This window comes from Photinus pyralis, unplaced genomic scaffold (genome assembly GCF_008802855.1).
Source record: "Photinus pyralis isolate 1611_PpyrPB1 unplaced genomic scaffold, Ppyr1.3 Ppyr1.4_LG8, whole genome shotgun sequence".
NCBI classification, from domain to species: Eukaryota; Metazoa; Arthropoda; class Insecta; order Coleoptera; family Lampyridae; genus Photinus; species Photinus pyralis.
Window position 1 is genome coordinate 13,273,241 of NW_022170819.1, and position 22,071 is coordinate 13,295,311.

The window sequence follows — 22,071 nt, forward strand, 5'->3', positions numbered from 1 at the left end:
GCTTAATGGCTGCAAAGCTTGTCTAGAAGGAGATTGGAAAAAAGAATCATCAGTCAATTAATTTCCACAAATGAGTCTACAGAGAAAAAAAAACAGTTAGGTAGCTTACAAAAAAAACCGTGAGCAACAAATTAAAGTAGGTACTCGAAATTTCGTTTTCGGTTCCCATGATAATCTCAGCTCGATTGATCATTTATCCGCATTTGATAGATTGATGATTGAAGATCAGGGTCGGCGTTGTGTGTACTTGTAACGTTTTCGAAGGCGCCTTCGATCTCACAAACAATATTAATTTATGATGGCGAAAATTTATTTAATAACCGACGGAAAAATTTACGAACACGCCTTTAGATCGATCGATTATAACGACGGGATAAGGCCTAATTAAATCGAATCCGCCATGTAGAAAATTGTGGTTAAAAACCTTTTCTCATGCAAGCTGACAGCTACCGAGCTCTTTAAAATTTTTATCTACGGCTTGCAGTTCGATTACAAAGAGATTTTACGAGTTAATTGGTCGAGTTAATTTCGGAACAAGTTTATAATTTTCCCGGCAATTCATTATCAAATCAATTTGTTAAAACTCGGTCGAGTAATTCGTTCATTATAATTTATAATTAGCTTGATTTTTTTGGGGGAAGTTTCGGTTTGATGCGAATATGACTTGCAACGTCACCGCGATAAATACTTAAAAGTTGGGGCGGCGTGTGTGGCAATAGTTTATGGCCATCCAGGTGCCATGATTTAAAGCCGCGATGCTCTTATGTTCGGCCCACGCGCGCCATCTTCACAGTTTATTTATTGCCAACTTAGTTGTTTTAAAATTGTCAAGCCTATGTTACATAGTGCACTTCGAGATTTCTTTGTTTTTCTGTCGACGAATTTTTGCGAGGAACGACGCTTATCTTTTGGTGGTAGACGGTGGGGGACAAGACAAGAGCTCGCGTTGCCAACGTAACAGTCCGAAATTCCTCTGTAAATTAGAAAATAAAGATAACTCCTGACCTGTCTGTAGGTGTTAGAATTTAGTTGTTGATAGTAAAATTTGTAGATATAAAAATGTTGTCTGCGACTTTAGCTGTTAATGGTTCAAGTCCCGAAGAGGATTTGATGCCACGACAGGTTGTATATATATTTACGGTACTACTTTATCTGATAAAACGGAAAAAGGTGTCAAAGCGAATGGTGGGCCGCCGTTTGTAACATTTTATGGCCCCCCTATTCTCTATCTATCAAGTTCGGACTAGATAAGCTTTTTTCTACGTTTACTTCTGTTACTTTTTTTCTCGCCGTGTTGCGGACGAGACGACCTCCGATTCATTTTGAAGAAAGAGAAATAAATAATCTAATACGTGCATCGGACTATAACAGTTTTATAATAACAATCAAATTTTATGGTGTTGTAAGTGCGTTGGCTTCGGTAGTTTCATGCAGATATTGTGAGCAAATTGTGGTTATAATAAAATGAAATAAAATCGCCGAAGAAATGCAGTCGTTGAAATGTTGGATTCGAGATAAAATCTCGACCCTATTCGCTCGAGGAGAAGACTTCATCACGTTTACAGGTTATGGTAGTTTCTATTCACATTATCCGATAATATCACTCTTGTGAGATCTTTTCTATTATGAACACGACGCATGTGGTGTCTCAGAATTAGGCAAAGGACTCTAGAACGCTGATTTTTTCCTTAGATCAAAAATCTCTAGTTTTGCTTCTTGTTTTACTAATAAATAACTATTTTTAATCGCTCACGCGAAGCAGTGAATCCTTCTATATGATTATACGTAAGTAGAAGAACAGGAAAGGCGACTATGTTCAATATAAAAGTTTTGCGAAGTAATTTAGGCACTGCTTCAACCTAACCAATATACTAGCAAAATTAGAACAAAGAAAGATGGAGGGAGGAGAGGGGGTCTGTAAATGATTTCTAAAAAGCTTATTGTTGTAAAAAAAACACGTATTCTCAGATAGCACCTCTACAGTTGATAAGCATACTCTTTGGGAGCCAAAAACCTCGACGTTGTGGGACATTTTTCGGTTTTCTACTTGCAATTCATAAACCTCATTATCGACTAACCGCCCCTACACCTCTTTAAAATCGAACCAATTTTTAAGGTATCAATCGATGGCTGAAGAAACAATTTTTTTTACATTTTGGGCCCTGAAAAGCAATAGAGATTTGCTTGATCTGATTGGAACGTCTAGATGCATCACAAGATTATGTGACCAAAACTGAAAAATCGGCATATAGTTCGAGGAAACCGAAGATCTCGCACAAATCTTATGGTTCTGAAGAATATTAGGAAGCAGATCTTGTGGATCTGAAGAATTTCAAAGATATGCAAAACAAAGAAATCAAAAGAAACTGAAGAATCTGATGTAACGAGTAGCTACAAGACCTGGCCTGAAATGCCCTCTCGTACTATAATTATGATTCTATTTTGTAAGGATATAAAAATTAATGTTACCTTCTTGGAAAATGATGCCTATGGCTAGCGAACATTTTTAAGCAAAATTTTGCAAGGAAAATGATTTTTTTTTCCGTGACTGAACAAATTAGAATCGGCACACCTCTGGGTTCAGATCAGGTAGTTCAAACCCGAAATACCGATTAATCCAATAAGCTGATCCAAATGATTGAAAAGGCATCATGGTACCTACACACCTACAGATGCACATGCCAATTCTACCTGTCGCAGGTGACCTGCCAAGTCTACCTACCAAAACACTACAGGTCCACCGTCCATCTCAGTTGGTTAAAAATGTTTGAGAACGTAGCAATAGACTCAGGAATGCATACACACTTACAAGTCGAAGGGTGGAGTGCGGCAGGTGCCTTGTGGATCTGTGACCTATCGACTTTTACAGCAATCGTCAGGTCACTTGACTGTTACGGAAACTGACAGTTTTTGCTCATCCATATTCCCAAGTTGACCTGACAAGTCACCTGCGAAAGGTAGAATCGATAGGTGCATCACCTTACCTAGGTGTGTACCTACCTAAGCCTCGTATAATGAATGGCGTCTTTGAATTCCAGAAATTAATTATTTTACCTAGCATGGATTTTTCATTTAGCCTCGAAATATTAGATGATAGAATCTAATTTCGAGCGATTAACTTTATTCTGCTGTCTTGTAACGGTTTAAATTGTTATAAGGTTATGGCAATTGGCAAGTGATGATTTTTGTTGCACTTTTTTTTTTTTTTGGATTTAAATTTGAACGGATATCTTAGGAATTTTGCAGGTCTCGCAAATGCAGACATCTTTTCAACTCCGTTCATTCAAATTTTCGTTTGGCGCTCTTTTCTGTTGCCGACCGTGTTGGAGTATCTTACTGTTTTTGTGGAATGATAGAATAATTGATTTTGTTTAATATAATTGATTCTGAACTTCCGTTTCTGATTGCCGCTATATTGTTCGTTTTGGGTACTTTCTTAATTACTTATAAGGTTTTTTAAGGTGATCTTCGGCTTATCAAACCTTTTTGTTAGTGCTCCTTTTGACCAGAATCAACGTAGCGCTATGGGTTAGTATGGGCTTTGAAAGCTTTTGCACGACTGACGCATGTTTTTAGGGTTTTTGGCAGTGTCTGTCCCAAAAGTAATGTCATTTAGTTGATTGCGAAGCGGCTATAAGGCGTAACGCGTTAAAACCGTTTTGTTTCAATAGAGCAGAAAAACAGTTTTCCAGCAAGCGTAAAGTGCGCGCGAAAATGGTGCCAGGAATTTTAACAGACGGCCAAAAACTTGGATCTTGTGGATTTGGATTTGTGCGACAACGACCTCCGCTTTTTGCAGAATTTCATCACAGGTGATGAGTTTTGGGAAAGGTTTTGGGTGTTCGAATATGATCGCGAAACAAAAGACAAAGTGTTTAGTGGCACACCTTGGCTTCCCCTCCCACGGAGAAGGCCAAAATAAGCAAGTCAAAGGTCAAGACGATGCTCTTTGACATTAGGGGAATCGTCCATCATGATGTTATTCCACATGGTACAACTACAGCCAAATTCTACGGGAAAGTGCTCAAAAGACTCAAACGAAGGGTCCGGCCTAACATCCCATCCACCATGATAACGCACCAGCCCTCACCACTTTCCTCCTGACAAGCTTCTTGGCAGGTTACAATGATTTCCCAATCACCCTACAGCCCACGGATTTTTTCCTGTTCCTTCGCTTGAAATCTCCTTTAAAAGAGTCATCGTGTCGGGACAATTGAGAAGGTCAAAAAGGTTTTGCATCAAGGCTCTAAAGGAGACCCCACAGAAGTACCTCATAGCCCGGAAGTAATTATTACGTGTATAATTGTTAGGGTACGGTCATACTTTTTGTACAGATACTTTTTCTATGTGCTTTTGAACCAAGACCAACTGAAACGCTGCTATTACAATAAATTATTATGATACTAACTTCACGCCCTTGGGTTTATAGCGCGAATAATATTTTTTTTTCGTATTTTTCATCCTCCCTGGATCAAGCTACTTTTATAGTCTGTATTCGCAACAATGTGCACTATTTCGCAATTCAACTTTATTTACGGTCGCGCAACTCTAACCATTGCGGGTTAAAAATTCCACTATTGTTCGTATTTACCGTAATTTTTCTAAGAATATAGGTAAATACTCAGATTATGGTGGAGAAAAATAATTATGTCTGGAACAATGATAGGACAGAAAAAAGAAATTCAGGACGGAACCAGGAATGAAGGAACACAAAATAAGTTACCAAGGATATCTACGTCGAGGGTGGCTTCTGGAGTAAGTCGCATACAATATTTTCATAAAAATTGAACAGCTGACCTTTCAGTTGACTGGTGGCAGGCAAGCGTACCGCTTCCACCGGGTTGTCGGAAGCTCGCCGTAGAAAACGATGGTGACAGGAACAAACGAACGATACCGCAACGACTGTGTCGTCAAAGTTGGAATCCGGAACTCAGGCATCAAGCTGATGGTAGGTGTGATATGTCCGCACCAGGGGTGGCGGAATGACTTTCCACGAGTTACGTTACCGTCTGGTATAGTATATTATAGTTATAGATGATACACCAAAAGAAAAGGCTACAATAAAGTTGAATTAGGAAAAGCAAAGGAATGCAGTACGAACCTCTAACGGCGTTAAACGAGCCAAAGTAATGATCGGTGCCACATGTGCTTCCAGGTCCGCTTGGCGAAAACCCAAAATATTCCCAAGGGAAAGAATAGAACCCCCTTTTGGTAATAAATTTAGGTAATTGAATCTTCAAAGTAAGTTGATCCTTCCAAATTTAAGGGCTTAAAATTTTCTCACAAAATGAAGATGTAGCAAATGCACACGACAATCTCTTAGTCAAAAGTGACCGGAAAAGAAAAGATAAGAAGCGAAGGAATTTTATCAAAACCAAGGACGACTGGACAGAAGAGTGGACAACAAGAGCATAGGCAACACAAAATACTTCCGAGAAAAATAACACCGTTATACCGTAAATTATACCTTATAAATGAAGGTCACCAAAAACTTTAATTTGCAATTTTACGCGCTTACTTTACACGTACTTATGTAACAGATGTTACAAATTTACCTTTTCTCCTACTTCTTCCGGTTGATAAAATTAATTAGCTTCTGCAATCTTTAAAATTTATGTATAGGGAAATTCCGTTACACTTACCGTAGTCGCACAAAATATCTCCGCAAATAATACACGTTCTCAACCATATTTTAATTTTTTGGGCATACTTTTCCCTAATTTGACCATCTTCGTATCTTCTATGATTGCCGAGATCCCCATGATAGACACCTTTATCTTGAAGACAGTATATAAAATTACCTTGCCCTAAATTAAGTGTGGTTAACTTAATCGCTCACGGCACAGCGCGAAATTCGTACAAAACAAAACCACTCTACGGTAATTTACAGGTGACCGACTTCACGTTACACGCTAATTGCTTAACGGTTCCCTCTGAACAGCCAGCTTCGCACTGCTTTACTCCTTACTCCTGTAACCCAAACCTTTTTTACAAAAAAAAATAATTTTATATTTCCAATCAGATTGCTTGAAGCTCATAAATCGACTCAAAGTAGAATAATTTCTCGCTTATTCAGCAATTACCACACGACTCAGTAACTCGGATAATGATGAAAATAGCCAAAATGTTTCCCGTAATTTGAACCAATTCCGCCACATCCTACGACTCAACGACGCCACAATCTCACAAACGTATTTCAAAAGTCAGGACCGTATTTCAGGACCACTCGCTCACGAAACACAACCCAAAAAAAGGCTCTAGCTTAACTCGAATTATAACTTTCACACCTGGTTATCTTCAAGTTTTTACGCAGCGATAACGAACTAATTATTATCCGCGGATTTAAAAGAGATATGCTCTTACAAATTACTACGCAATTATTTCCAGATGCCCCTAATCTTTTAACACGTAATATAACTGAAATAAAATATACAAGATACAAGGTGGTTATTTAAACAGAATTGAAACATATATATTAGCGACCACATTTAACCTTAAAAAAATTTAAATTGCACTCATTACTGTACATAAAAACGTCCGCATGACATAACAATATAGGAGTACAAAATTCAGGGCTTTCCGTGGGTTTTCTCTTTTCGATTTTGTCAATTCTCCAAAATTCCAAGAACTGATTTGAACAGAATTGGATATCTGGAGATCTTATAACATGCGTAAAGAGTGCATCCTACAAATGTCATGATATTCTTAGCGTTTTACTCTCCGTAAAAAGAATTGTAGTTCAACACTTCATAAATTAATTTTGTATTCGTTATTGTCACCTTGAAGAACGGCCACATGCGGGATATTATTGAAATTGGAACTTTTTCACGCCTTTCTATAGTGGTACTGGTATACCGTCTTTTGGGATAGGAATTTTAGAAAGATGCAAAAGCGTAATACCTTTTGCCCTTAGAATTTAATATTCTTTAAATGCGTTTTGTCCGTCCGTCCGTCCGTTCGTCCGGACCCACTTCTGCCGTTGTGAACTAAAAGTGGTGGGGGGAGGGGGGACACACGTTTTACGCTTCATGGTATTCTAATTAAAGGTCTCAACGAAAGGAATCGTTTTCTACCAACTATCGCTCTTTTTTCTGAACCCTTATCAAAAGAGGGGATGGGGGAGGATGGATGGTTTTATCCTTCACGGTAGGTACTCTAATGAAAGGTCTCAACCAAAGGAATTAATTTCTACCAACCATAGTCCTCCTCTTCGAAGGGGAATCGTCATCCAACACCGGGTGATCGGAAAGTAGAGCGGACAGTTTGAATTTCGCGGAAAACTAAACATTTACAAAGTTGGTAACATACCAAATGTCATTTATTTAAAAGGAGTGGTGGATCAATTTAATGGATCACTAAACAATAATCACAATTAATTAATTTAAAAAAAATTAATTTATCAAGCTCAGTTGCACGCTCCGGTTCATGTATTCAAATATCTATTCCAACGTTGCCCGAGCGATAGTCATAGATACCAATTAAACCATCACCGTAAAGCTCATTTCAGTTGCTTACATACAATAGGACGTATCAAGGTATTCTCATAAATGAACGTCATCAAAACTGGATGAAAACATTCCGATATCTCTGTGTAAAAGTTTGTGCCACATATTATGCGGTAAGTCTGTAAGAATAACAAATAGGGATGTTATCGTTCACATTGTTATACCACCACCAGCTTCATTAGAGAATTTTCGAAAACGATTTCTTGGGGCTACGTTTTTTTTACACCTTCGACATCGTGGTAAGTAGCACATTTATCGTTGAATTGCAGTAAGCACAACTGAGTCGAATATGAGCATCTTCTAAACGTGTGCGCCTTTCAATTGTGCATCAAAAGTCATCCCCTTTAAAGCCTTTAAGCCTAAAAAGTAAGGTTACATGATCCTTATAATGTAGTTTCTCCTAATGTACGTACCTTTACGAAATGATGCACGTGCAAAGACCTTTAAAAAGAGCTGTTTGCTTTAAAACGCCTGGATCACAGTACGAAGATTAGAAAATAAAATTCACATAAAAAAACTACGCCAATGGATGACAATTAATGCATAAATAAACCACCTTCTAAACACGTTTGCCAATTCCTTAAGTAAAAAAACACTAAAAACTTAAAGAGCCAAATTTAAATTGTCTGCAGTTTTTTTCGATCACCCGGTATATTCCCTTATATTTCCAGAACGGAACCAAGAAAGTAAACATCGCTATCATGCTACTAATGCGCCTTATCTGCACAAATTAGACTTGTTTTTCTTTTCGTCCCATATTGTAAACTATTAATTAAAAAACCGCATCTTTCTACGTGTCTCTGTTAGTATATTGTCGCACAAAACATAACGGCTGGGAACACAAAACGAAAATTGATCACGTAAAAGTGTCCCAGATTAAAAATGCCAGATCTTCATTAATAGTGAGGCAACCAAATGTAGAAGTGGGCGCACAAATACAAGCACAAAACCAGCACAAAGTAATGTGGTAAGAGCTCTAGCAGCAACAATAATATTGAATTTTGAAAGAGAATTGGAAAAAATTAGAAAAGGGCCAATTGGAAGCATATTAAAATGGGCACTTTATAGTGTTTACGTACAGAAGTTGACGTTCAAATCATCTCTAGTATCATCCTTTACAAAAAGAATTGTTACTGAAACAACGAAACGAAATTCTTCAATTTTTCGGAGGGTTTCAGCTTAAGTAACCATATACACTCAGTTTGAACGAAAGAACCTAGTATTCTCCATGGCTCTGGATTGAATACATCGTTCATCATGACACATGAGCGAGATACCGTTATGAAGTACCTCCAAAGTTCAACATCGTTATATTTAGAGTAGATAGCCCAGTCTAGCTGAATTATTGCAAATCACTTTTTAGTAAGCACGGAGATATCGCGAATGAAACATCGACCGAGCTAATTTATGTGTCCTTTCAAAATGCTTACTCGAATGGTTTATGGAGTTACACTATTTTATTTTATGTTCGCTTTGTGGCATGCAACAACAAATCTAACCGACTTTTTGAAGGGCCCGCTTCGCTTTTTAACAATGTGGAATATGGTAAGACGTATATCTACGCACAGCCCAAGCTATTGTGATTTCAATTTCCGACTTCAAAGTCATAATTTTGAGTCACAACTCAAAGAAAATTACTTAGTAGTAAAAGAATAAAATAAAAAATGTTTACAGCTACTACAAACAGCATTTATCGCGATATGTCTACTGAACAGCTTCATCGGAAGTAACGAAATCAACCCCAAATCGAAACCTCCCATTCGCAAACTTCGCGATACTGTAAGTATAACAGCTATACGGCAGGTACTTTCTAATCAATCAGTTGTAGATTATGGCTGGAATAGCGTTTCCAATGGCACTGTTCGTTAGTCTAATGTTCTGGGGCATTTACGCGATAGACAGAGAACTTATTTTTCCGCGGGCGCTGGAATCGCAGCATTCATCATGGTTAAACCATGCGGTGCATACCAGTCCCATGGTCTTCGTGATAGTACAAATGTATGCATCGTACCACGCGTATCCTTCACGGAAAACTGGGGTCACTATGACTGCAGTCTTTCTCGGCACTTATATAGGGTGGTTACATGTTGTTCGTGCGCGTACCGGCGTATGGGTATACCCCTTCTTGGAAATGTTGGGCTTCCCCCAACGCCTGCTATTTTTTACGTTCTCAATGGGACTAGGAATTTTGCTGAACCTACTCGGCGAGCAATTGAATAACGGCATATGGAGAAGCGCGGTTAAAAAAAGAAAACAAAAAGCTTAAATTCGTTTCGAGCAAAATCTATTAACGTTTAGTCACTTTTGTTGCAAAACTACAAACGAAGGAGGTTTCAAAACCCCCCGTACTTACCTCCGTTTAATTTGTAATGAATATTATCAAATACATTTTGCAAATAAAGTGAAAGGTCAAGTACTTAAATCACATTTTTTGGAAAGGTAAAACATACTAGCGGATTGATTTGATTTAGCGAAAATCACGTCAACATGTTTAATAGGGGCATCCCGGCTTCATTCTTTATTTCTGATCTACAAAGTACAATAAAAATAAAAAGATCCGTGTGTCTTCAATTTTTATTTACGAGTAAAATAAACCCAAAATAAATTATTGAAAAGCTGTGTTTTTAGTCCGAATTTGAAACGCTTCAGTCTAAATACGTCACAAACCTACAACCAATCACGTAGAAGTGAGCCGGCAACCTTGTGCGAGGGTCTGACGTTATGCGGATTTGACGTTTTAAGAGGCTCCTGCAATATTGCCAAGTCGTATGTCATCTGAATGGTTCTAACAGCTGATTGGTCGGGCTTATTACGTCACAGAACCCGCCAGAATCATCTCGTTTTGAATAAACCCCTAATACCGCGCATGATTTTTGCCGAAAAGCTGAACAAACTGCACCTGCGCTCGATGCCACAACCACTACTGCTCACTCTTCAGGGTTAGCTTGACTGCTGCATAAACGGAACAAACCCTTACTGGTCCGATCTTTATCGTTCAATTTATGAGTCAGGTGACGCCACACCCCTTGTTCCCTAAGTGCTTTCCCATTGTATAACATGTTGTGCCAGTGACCCAACATTTGCAAAAAATAAAAAACACAGGAAACCCAAAAGCTTTTCAGACCTTTCTTTCATGTCTAAGAATATGTGTACTAAATTTGGTTCCAATCAGTTCAGCCGTGTAGCCAGAAATGAGATTACAGGCAGACAGATCCACAGACCATCAGACCGACAGGCAGGCGGACATAATCAAGATTTTGTTTGATTCATGTAAAAGCGGGAGGTCTTTACTCCAATGCAATACCTCCCTTAGTAACGGGAGGGGTGGTAAAAATTAGTATATTATGCAATGAGCATTTAATGTAAGGCACGAGTTTGAGAATTGCGAAACGAGCCTTGGCGAGTTTCGTAATGATTATGAGTATCTTAATAGCCATTAAATGCGAGTTTCATACACTATGACGATCTATTAAGAGATAATTTCACGATGGCTTCAAAAGCGGTCCAAAATTTTTATTGTGTGCAGGTAGTTAAGTCAAGGACCTTAAAGCATGTGCAGTCATCGTAATGCCTTCCAGCGGAGTGTCACTGTCAAATTTAATGAACGCCGATTGAAATCTACGTTTGTATGGGAAGTGGGAGCCCAGCAGCTGTCAAAACTAATAAATTTTAAATCTGTCAATGATATGACAACTTTGATTTGCAATTCTATTGGTCGTAAACTTGTGTCTTAATAAAAATTTGTATCGAAATGACTATCATTTAAATGCAGGTGGCAAATGTTTAATTTGTCAATTAAAGTATAGGAGTAAAAATAGTACTCGTATATTATGTATCAAGTTTTATAAACGACACTTTAGACACGAGTTTCTAGAGAAGTTTATAAAACACGTCACATACTAGGTATACTGTTTCTATGAGAATTCTGTTGACGCTTCGTTATTTTGGAAGGAACAGTTTTTCTCCATTATCATTCTCTGTGTCCTTTTTTGAAAAGCAGCCTTACGATGAATGTCAAAATTACAAACGTCAAACTACCAACTTGATTTAGTCAACAAAATTCAAGCCTTGTTTAATGAAACTTCGGGCGTGTTATAATGGCCGCAAACACACGAACGGGCACCAATCTGTATCTAATGAGTCGTCGTGTTTAAAATGACGCTTCGCGCACTATATGTCAGTGCAAAATGTGACATTTTAGAGATGGGAGTAGAAAATAGTCATTTATTATACAAGACTATAAAGCGATATTTTAACCATCGAGTGAAAGAACTTTCATGATTTCATAATACAAAACTTTATTGTATAGCAGAAAAATAGCAAGAAGAATACAAATCATTGTAAAAGCTTCTGACAATTCTGAATGTAATTTAGAGACATCAAAAATAGCAAGCTAAGGTTCTACCGTCGCGGTCGTTTCCATAAAAACAGAATTGTCATATGTTCTGAACGTCATTTTATCATGCATTTGAAATAAGAATGACAGATGTCATTAGAATGCACAATCATTTGTTTTACTTTATCTACCCTTACAGTTAAAGTTATCACTTTATCTATCCTTAAGGTTAAAGAACGGCTTTGCCTACTCATTCAAACCTATTAAAATGGCAATTTAACATACTATAAAACAAAAGAAATTAACACACCAAGTCCACGGTTGTCCAGCATCCCGTACACAGTTGTCTATTATAGTATATTAAGTATGGAGAACGGTAAGGGATTTTTACCGTTCGAAACAATTGTTTGGAGGAGGAGCGAAGCGACGACTCCAATTATTGTCTGAGAACGGTAACCCTTAACGTTCGACGTGCTTATAACATTTTTTGCGCGATCGAAATTAAATTTATGCAACCAATATAAATATGCACTAAGAAATTAACGAGCAGAATAAATCGAAATGATCGAAGTGGTATGGTGTATATCACTAGGTAACCAGTTTATTTGTCAAAATTGAAGTTAATAATTTCATAAAATGGTGCATGTGTCTGATGTAGTTTACTAGCTTTGAACTTCCTTTATGACTTTATGAGCGTCTTGCTATAGGAAACAACAGCACAAATTGTACGTTTAATGTACCTAACAATAATTAAAGATTAAATGTAATGTAAGACTGTTGATTTTTAAAAAGGCGTCGGTAAGTATTTTTGCTGTTCTGTTTTTAGATCGGTAAGTAATTTTGACGTCGTCGTAATCATAGCAACTGGTAAATTCTACCTACTGTCATGGAAACACCCATGGTAAATAGTCAGAAATGACCGATCGCGCAAAAAGTAATTAAAGGCAAGGAATTGCATGCATCAAAGTTGGACCAGATCCACGAGTGAAATTTTCTGAGACACTTGGTCAATCGAATTACACTTAGTTGCTCACTTTGGCCTAGTTTAACACAGTGACTGTTGATCATTTCACGATAATTCTGAATGTCTTCAAATGGCCTCGTTTTTGTCTTAAATTTTGGAGAACCGAGTCGAACTAACTCACTGTGTAGCTTGTAACGGGGATCGCCTTAGAAAAAAAAGGTATTTTTCGAATTTACTGAGCATAGGAAAATTTACACAGGTATACCGCTTCATAGTGAACTTCAACAAAAACGTGTCTGGCGATGAGTCATATCAAGAAATGTATTGCGGCAAGCGAGCGTGGTTAATTCGGTACCTTTATCACTGATGAAATAGTTGCGACCGAATTTCTCCATTCAAGTTACAGTTACGTGTCAATCGCTTGAAAACAGGGGTTCAATGTATTGCCCCTCTCACCTATCTGAGGTTTGTAATATAAAATTCTGTACTGCACATCCAAAATAGTTCGATCTTCGTGTCGATTTTGTACTCTTAATTTAAGTATCTACGCCAGCGAATGGGAAAACAATGCGTGGATTAATTAACAAAAAAAGCAGACTTCGGAAAATTTACGTTTTATAACTAACTCAGTTGCTGGACGCCGCATTGCTCATAATGCTCTTATTACATTCACTTTTATTCGCCCCTTTTACTTATTGGCCGAATGGACGACCTCTCAGCCTTTATATTCAGTACTCTTTGTCTTCAATTCTATTCTTAAAACTTCTCTGCTTATTTAGACATCTACACTGTTATAATGGCGGTTTACAGTATAGTTGAATTCCGCAGTTCTAATTTAATAAGCGTGTACCTGAAGCCATAAAACATTTTCTTGGACAGTAAAAGTTTATTTAAAAATAGAGGCTGATTAGCAAAAAAAATAATGAACATGTGCGGTTTTAAAGGTTTATTCAAAACGATATGATTGTGGCGGGCTCTGTGACGTAATAAGCCCGACCAATCAGCTCCTAGAACCATTCAGATGACATAACGACTTGGCAATATTGCAGGAGAATGGCAGTTATAACTTGCGTCATCTGTCACAGGCACTTTGTCACTTTCGGTCTAGATGCAGTTAAACATCCCTCAAAACGTCAAATGTGACAAACGTCAGACCCTCGCGTAAGGTTGCCAGCTCACTTCTACGTGATTGGTTGTAGGTTTGTGACGTATTTAGTCTGAAGCGTTTCAAATTCTGACTAAAAACACAGCTTTTCAATAATTTATTTTGGGTTTATTTTACCCGCAAATAAAAATTGAGGACACACGGGTCTTTTTATTTTTAATGTACTTTGTGGATCAGAAATAAAAAATGAAGGCTACACAGTAAAAATATACACATCTCGCTTTAATATATAAAAAGGAACCACAAATTGTTTATTGTTTCTAAACCGATCGATTTCGGGTTTAAACACCCATCATCAGGCTATGCTAAAAGTATATCACATGAATTTGATGAACACAGAATTAAAATTATTACCGTCAATTTAAATTATATAAATTCAGTGACATTGAGTTGAATAAAATTGGATAAAAAGTATTAAAATTCATTAAATTCATGTGATATACTTTTAGCATAGCCTGATGATGGGTGGTTAAACCCGAAATCGATCGCTTTAGAAACAATAAACAATTTGTGGTTCCTTTTTATATATTAAAGCAAATCTCAACGAACCAAGAAATGGAGAATTACATTACAAATATACACATCTCCTTTACCATAATTTATTATCCCTCTATTGTTCTGGACCCTCAACAGGCTTGCGCCCAATTATAAAGCGACCGGCATAATGCTTTTTAGAATGTAGGAAGTCAGCGATTAAATATACAGGGCGAATAAAAAGGAAGGGCCATTGATGCTAGAGCCGTTACTATTGGTCATAACCAGAAAACTTGTTAATAAAAGTTGAATTAAACATTTGCCACAATCTGACGGTTTTCAATTTTTTATCTGACGTCATAGTTTCACAATGTGATGTCATCCCAAACAATTTTAATGGCAACCTATGTTTTTTTGCCAATGTTAGAATGTTAGATTGTATTTTAGGAATTTTGCATAAAGACCTATGTATGTACCCGCACCGGGTTTCTGTTCTACAGCAACTCCATGCTCTTGATTATGAAAATTGACGGAATTATTGTGATTGGTTTACTAACAATTTTAATAACAACGACGTTTTAAATGTAACTTTTATGACTGATGATGCATTTTATTAAGAGACTAGTGTACATCCTTTAAAAGTTGGAATATGGATTGGAATGTCTAGAAGATGTATTGTAGGTTCCATTTTTGAACTATTACGGCAGAAAGATATCGCACACAAATATTGGATAGGTACCTTTTTCAATCAACTTCACGATAACGAAATAGGGGAAGGATATTTTCAACAGGATGGTGCTACAGCACATACTGCACGGGCTACACTCCAGTACTTGGAACAATTTTATGATAATTGTTTAATTAGCAAAGGATTATTTATGGCTTCATCGTTCTTCTGATCTAACTTCGTTTTTTCCTGTTCCCTACATTAAGTAAGTAAGTACACATTGTGCACAACCCTTGTGCAGGTAAAGCGCATTTTTTTTTAAACATCCCTACTTTGATAAGAGGGCAGAAAGAAAACTGTTCCTTTCGTTGAGACCTTTAATTAGAATACAATGAGAGATAAAATTAATTTTTAACCCCCTCCACCTCCCCTCAGGCCCCGTCGCTGACTGATCTCGAAAAAGAGTCGCACGGGAAAGTTATAGTTTGCACAAACCGGGGCCCCCCTTTTAGACAACGAAATTTGATGGCCGTCTGGCACACCTTCAAGGTATAGGCTTCCAGGACTCTAGAACCATTCCTCTAGAAGTAGTTCAAAACGGTAGAAGTGGGTCCGAACGGACGGACGGACAAAACGCAAACAATGGAACATTTTTTTTTAATTCTTAAAAAATGCGCTAAAAACAACGTTTTTCGATACCGTCTCCATACTCTTGATAAGCAACGAGCAGCAATGAGGAACTTGAAAGAATGTCACCTGATACTTTTGAAAAACTGTTTGACAATATGAAGCGTACAGTGGATTGTGCCGTGAACACAATGGTGGACATGTTGAGCAATTTTTATAGTTGCTTTAATACAATTTTAATATCGTAACTGTGCTTAGTGCAAATGTAAAATTGGGACATTTATTTGTAAATTAAAAATAAATTATTACCCATGGAAAGTGATTCTACATACACCACTGGAATTAGACAAATGATAATCTATTATTACCAACCTTTAACATTTTTTGTTTTGCGAGAAATTCAAACTGTCATCAGTTCTAATGAATCACCTGGTACAATAGGTAAGTGTATGGTATTAATCTTTAGATTCTAAGGTAGCGGCTTCTATGGTTAAAATCATTTTGCGATTGTGACGACGCTGTTCGCAATACAATACTTTGAGATTGAAAAAACAAAAGGTGAAAGAGAAATGGAAGATAGCACGCGAGCAAACTTTAAAAGAGTGTATGGTACACGAAGAACATCCATGTCTAAACCGAAAACGTACCGTACGATCAATTCATCAATATCGCGAGCGTGTGCAAAGAAGAAGCCATCGGAAATGAAAAAAATTATCAAGTATGTATGTGGCACTTGAGAGAGCTAAATACAAGCTGTTACGGAATCATTAATAATAAAAGATGGCACAATAGGTGCCCGTAGTTTACACGGCGAATTAAAGACGGCTATAGTCACGGCCTGCTGCGATCTCTCGTTATATCTGCCCACAGTTTTCCGAGGTATTTGTATGGAGCTGACAATTAATTATAATGGAATGAGTGTTAATTTTCGTAATGCGAACACAATGCCTCCCTAATTTTCAAATCTAATCAAATAAATAAGCCACATAAGCGCGCGACTATCAATCTTTGTCTCGCTTGTCGCCCTTGCTACCAGTTACAAGTGTGTACCTTTTCTTCTCCATTCGGGACCAAAATTGATACAAATCCGTTTTACGACGTTAATCCGCCCACCCGAAACAATAATTCGAATCACACTTTACGATTCACATTCTAATTAGGTGTAGTTATAAAAAGTTTTACGAATTAACGGCTTCTTATGCCTATGTCAATTGATTACGTCGAGAGGTTTTATTGTAAAGGGAGGCCATAATTGGAAATCATCAATGAGAAAGGATATAAGCATACGCGCGGGACGTCTTAAATTATTTTATTGATATCAGAGAGACAGAAAACGCAATAAATTCGATAAGATTAAGTGCATACTTTTAATGGATTTTCTCTGCTACTCTTTAATAACTTTATTTATACACGCACGCAATGCAAGAAAAACTTTTATGTCGCGACATAAAACGCAAATTTGTTGCACAACAATCTCTGAAAATGTCCGCAAACGGATATTGGTACAATTTATTTATTTATATGTTGGGTTGTTAAAGTAAAAGTCGATACAATAAAGTGTTTCATATACAGGATGCTCCAACGCGATCGTAAACATTATACTTCCTATTTGAAGAATAATAAAAAAAAAATGTTTGATGCGGATAATTGGGTTAATCCTTTTATGATCTAATACATGGTTCTTGTAAAAAAAAACCCCGGAAATTGCTGAAAATGACATAAATAAGTAATACGACTCGTTATTGATAAGTTCGCGTTAGCAATGCCCGAAGATACTTTTTTCCTCTTCCATGACCCTTTTTAAACATCGCTTTTTTTCTTCATCCGCTTTTCTTCCCCTTGCAACTTCATTCGCTTCCTTCCCTTCTGTTAATTATCTTTTCTATTTCGTTTCTAAGTTTTTCTATTTCATCTTGTACTTTTCTGTCGGTTAATTTTTCTATGCAGCTTGCCGTCTCTTTCTCTATAAGCTTTTCTTTTTTCTTTCCAGTGTCGATTGACATAGGTACGTGACTGGCTCTCGATGATTGGACGACAACTCGAAAACTTGCTTCTGTTGTTCCTTCTTCTTCCTCATAAGACGCACTAGTGGAGCTGGAAATTGTGGTCGTCTGCGAGCCTCCCCATCTCTTGATAATTGGTTTCATAATTTCCATATCTCCTTTGTGGTCCATATTATATGTTCTAGCTCTACGGGGATTATTCAAACCTCCTGTTGTAAAACTATCGTACCTTCTAGTGAAAACAGCTTATCCGTATAGGTAATTAATTGGAATAGAGAGGCTCCGTAATGTGTGTAACGGATTAGTTAGATGACGGGGGTTAAACACTCTGCTGCCCTAAAATAAAATTTAATGTCTACTAGAGGGGTTTCTAACACCTGTAAATGTAATTAAGCCTTTACAAGTGACCCAACGAACCTCCCTGTAAAGGTCTCGTATGTCTTAAAATAAAAAGAACCAGTATAAATAATTCAAAACTCTTGTGCAGATAAAGCGCATTTTTTTGAACCGAAATAGCTTAGTAAATGGTTGCGTTATAAGGTAGTAGCATGCTATATTTATCGATGTTTTCTTTCTTGTTAGGTGATTAATGGGGAGACTTCACCAATAGTTATGTCTCGTACAGACAATTTATTTTGCCTTTGTGGATACTTTCCTCCGACAAACCGCTTTCGAGTTATTCGCTCTTAAAGTTTTGACATCACCAATAGAGGGGGACCACTATAGTTTGTAGAAATTAATTCATTTCGTTGAGACCTTCCATTAGAGTACCATGAAGAATAAAACCAGCCCCCCCCCCACCCCCACCCCCAAATCCTCTTTTGAAAAGAAGTTAGATAGTAGAGCGGTAGTTGGTAGAAAACAGTTGTTTTGTTCATTGAAATACCATGAAAGATAAAATTAATTTCTACCCCCTCCTTTCTCCCTCCGGTCACCTACTGATCTCGGAAAGGAGTCGCGCAAGAAAGTTATAGTTTGACAAACCAATTCATTTCGGTGGGACCTTTCATAAGAATACCATGAAGGGTAGCGCGTGTGTTTCACTCCCCTCCCCCCTCATTTTCAAAAATTTTACAGGTCACCACTCACCATTAAAGGCATGCAAATGAAAATTCTGAGACCAGGAAATAATTCATGGGGGGGGGGGGGGGAATTTTGGGACAGGGAAATTTGATGGTCGTCTAGAACACTTTTAAGGTATAGGCTACATATTGGAAAAAATTTCAGAACTCTAGGACCATTCCCCTAAAGGTAGTTCAAAACCGCAGAAGTGAGTCCCGACGGACGGACGGACAAAACGCAAACAATAGCAATTTTTTTTTAATTCTTAGAAGATGCGCTAAAAATCGATTCGCGAAGTGGGAAATTTAGATTTCAGCGCACACGATAGGTTCATTGCCCAGTACGAATCATCCTGCATTGAGTAGTTATTTTACAGGAAATCGTGGTCGCGGAAGTTGGGATTGAAATTGTTGCTACTAGTGGCGAAGTAAATATACCAATCTTATTGTTTGTAAATTGTATATGGAACAACGATTAGGTTTCAAAAAGCCTTAATCTTGAAAAAATGAAAACACCGGAAATTACAGACGTTCAAACGAGCAACATATATTTGCAAGAAAGTCAAGACATCATTGGAAGCTTGGAATTGCAAGAAGAAAGCTTTACAGGGGGTATAGAAATGCAACAGGAAGATCTTCGAGTGAAGAAACCATAATGAACGCAAAGGAAAATAACATCTAGAAACAATATTCAAGGAGAAATACAAACAACTGGCAATCATGATGAAGGCATTGCTTAAACAAACAAGAAAAGCACAAAAAGAAGATCAAGATAAAATGGAAACGAAAATAAAAGAAGGCGAAGTAAACATGGAGAAGAAGATAGGAGCAGTACGAATACGAGGAAGTCAGGATGAAACAAGAAGAGAACGGCATGTAGCATGGAGAGAAATAAAAGGGACACTCGCCACCCCTGGATCGCTCGCCAATGCATGACCTGCCAACAGACAAATGGCCACCGCCAACGAAATATTTGTTCCCTGTTTCATATGTCCTACAAATGCATTCACCGTTATAGACCGAGAGATAACGACAGATTTTGTAGGGTGATTAGTAAACGTCTACCGCCCCAATTTTCTTTTTACATAGGTTAAGCCTAGTTTACACTATACGAACAATCGTAACGATCAAATTTCTCTAATAAATCGAAAGAGCGAGCAGTACTCTTTACACGTAAGCATTACCCTTGGAGGTAACCAACCGAATACATCGGCCGGCTGGAAAATCCGTGTTCCCTTTCCACATCATTTGGAAAATTTATGTAAGATAACAGCACGATTTAGGGATATCTTTTGGTATTTTTCGCTGTGCTACAGTACATTTTAAGATCAAATTTATAACTGCACCGTTAAATTTAAGGGGCGGCGGCGTTGGCTATCTTTTTTTCCGCTAATTATAAGAGGAATTGTGTTCTATTTTCCTGCATTTTGTTTCCCGGTAGATACCGTTAATTAATTTGTGCTTCCGTTCCACTTAAAAGATTTTTAAACATTAAGAGATATTGCTTTGTGCAATGGCAAACGGTCACTAAACCACCCACAAGCACCTACCCAACTAGCTTAACAAAACACAGGTACTATCAACATATGTTCTACTAAATGATTACATTTCCAGGGCACGTCCAACATCGGCCACAACTAAAAATTTCGATAAGACTTAAATTTTATTACATTGAGAAACTCAGTAGCCTTGACCACCTCCACAATTCCAAATAATTGTATTACAAATTTGTATTTAAACACCTGGCATACTCCTGGCTACCAACAGAAAAATTTAGCATGACAACTCCCATTTGGGTCTTATTTGGGTTCGATTAACCACAATATTACAGATGAAACAAATTTATTTGACATAAATCAATCAAATAAGCTGAAAGAAAAATAGACACTCCGGGTCAGAAGACAAATACCACGCAGCAAGCGATCGATATACCAAGTTAATTTAAAAAAACCTAATTAGCTACTTTAAAGTGTTAAATAATCCCAAATATTCGGTCGGAACTGCGATTTTCAACAAGCAGACACGAAACGCCAGGTGGTGTTGCTTCTGAAACTGAATAAATAAATAAATAAAACAATTGGCAGTGATAGCTCGCATGACATATAAAGTCAAAGTGCATAAGAAGGTTAAAAAAATGTGCATTTTGTATTATTGAAAGTAGGTGGATAAATATCCATTTTTGGAATTTTTGGGTTTTTTTTGGAATCTTTTGACCTTGGCACGAGTTAAAAATTATATACCTAATAAGATCTAATGAGAGTGCAACAGTTGTCCGCGTATAATTTTTTTGGTTTTTTAATGAACTACAAGTAAGCGGCGCAATTCGAATAGCACAGCCCAAGTCTATAAATAGCCAAGACTAAAACGCAGTTAACTCATCAAGTACCTACACAACGAATTTAGATGGAATTCTCTCCATTTTCGTTGTCCGGTCAAAAATTGCAGTGGAATTTTTCGAATTTTCAAAAACTAGGTAATTCCATATTCGTGATATTATATACAGGGTGAGTTTTTTTTTCATATTAAGCATTGGGACTCGGAAACCATAAGACATAGAGATTCGGTTAAATGAGGAAAGAGTTGTCGTTTTAAGAGCTTATTTAAGATATGCTTTTGTTTTTTGAAAACAATCCACAGTCTACTACTAATCGGAGTAAAATGTAGAGTCCGCTCACTTTGAAGGCTCAAATCTCAAAATCGCTGGAGCCGATATTAATGAAATTTTTGGAACGTATCAATTGGTAAGTTGTTGTTAACATACGTAAATTGTAAATTTTGGCTGCCAGGACTTTTTAACGTTATCGAATTTTCCTCACAAAAAAGTACTCTAAAATGCGTGATTTGTCGCGATGCTCAACTGTACAGGTCCATAAATAGTTTATTTTTCCACGAAAATTCATACATTTCGGGTATTACATAACCCAATTCTTGCTGTAGCTATTGTAGAAAAAATTATCGAAATATCTTGTTCCCTTTTTGCGTAATTAGCGGAAAAGCAAAAACATTGCAACGCAGCTATTATTGAAGGAAACGACTTCATTCTTTTTTTATAAGATGAATAAAATAGCAAACGTCATAAATGCGTACATATTGTCTGAAAACAACTTGTGGATGTTTGTTTTTGTGTAAATTAGCCAATACTCTACGTACGAAACAAGATGAATAATAACCTGCGGTTTTCATGTGTGATGTGCGGCAAACATGTTTTGTTTAACTGGAGCGTTACAATACAATAACCACAGATGGCCATGGCCAATGTAATGTAAATT

At 37.3% G+C, this 22,071-nt stretch overlaps 1 protein-coding gene across 1 annotated transcript; it reads left to right on the forward strand.

The window, feature by feature from the left end:
* The first annotated feature begins 1,303 nt into the window (after positions 1-1,303).
* Positions 1,304-10,086, forward strand: LOC116177898 (androgen-induced gene 1 protein-like). The gene is made up of 4 exons (XM_031497065.1): positions 1,304-1,565; positions 8,869-9,050; positions 9,180-9,284; positions 9,334-10,086. Exons 2-4 carry the CDS (start codon positions 8,913-8,915, stop codon positions 9,769-9,771), a joined length of 681 nt encoding a protein of 226 aa, XP_031352925.1. The 5' UTR covers positions 1,304-1,565; positions 8,869-8,912; the 3' UTR covers positions 9,772-10,086.
* The last annotated feature ends 11,985 nt before the right edge of the window (positions 10,087-22,071 follow it).

Excerpts from the sequence above, each read along its gene's own strand:
- LOC116177898 (XM_031497065.1), top strand. The coding sequence starts at position 8,913 with ATGTGTCCTTTCAAAATGCTTACTCGAATGGTTTATGGAGTTACACTA. Across the intron at positions 9,051-9,179 it reads TTTTAACAATGTGGAATATG|CTACTACAAACAGCATTTAT; the intron begins GTAAGACGTATA and ends AAATGTTTACAG. Across the intron at positions 9,285-9,333 it reads TTCGCAAACTTCGCGATACT|ATTATGGCTGGAATAGCGTT; the intron begins GTAAGTATAACA and ends AATCAGTTGTAG.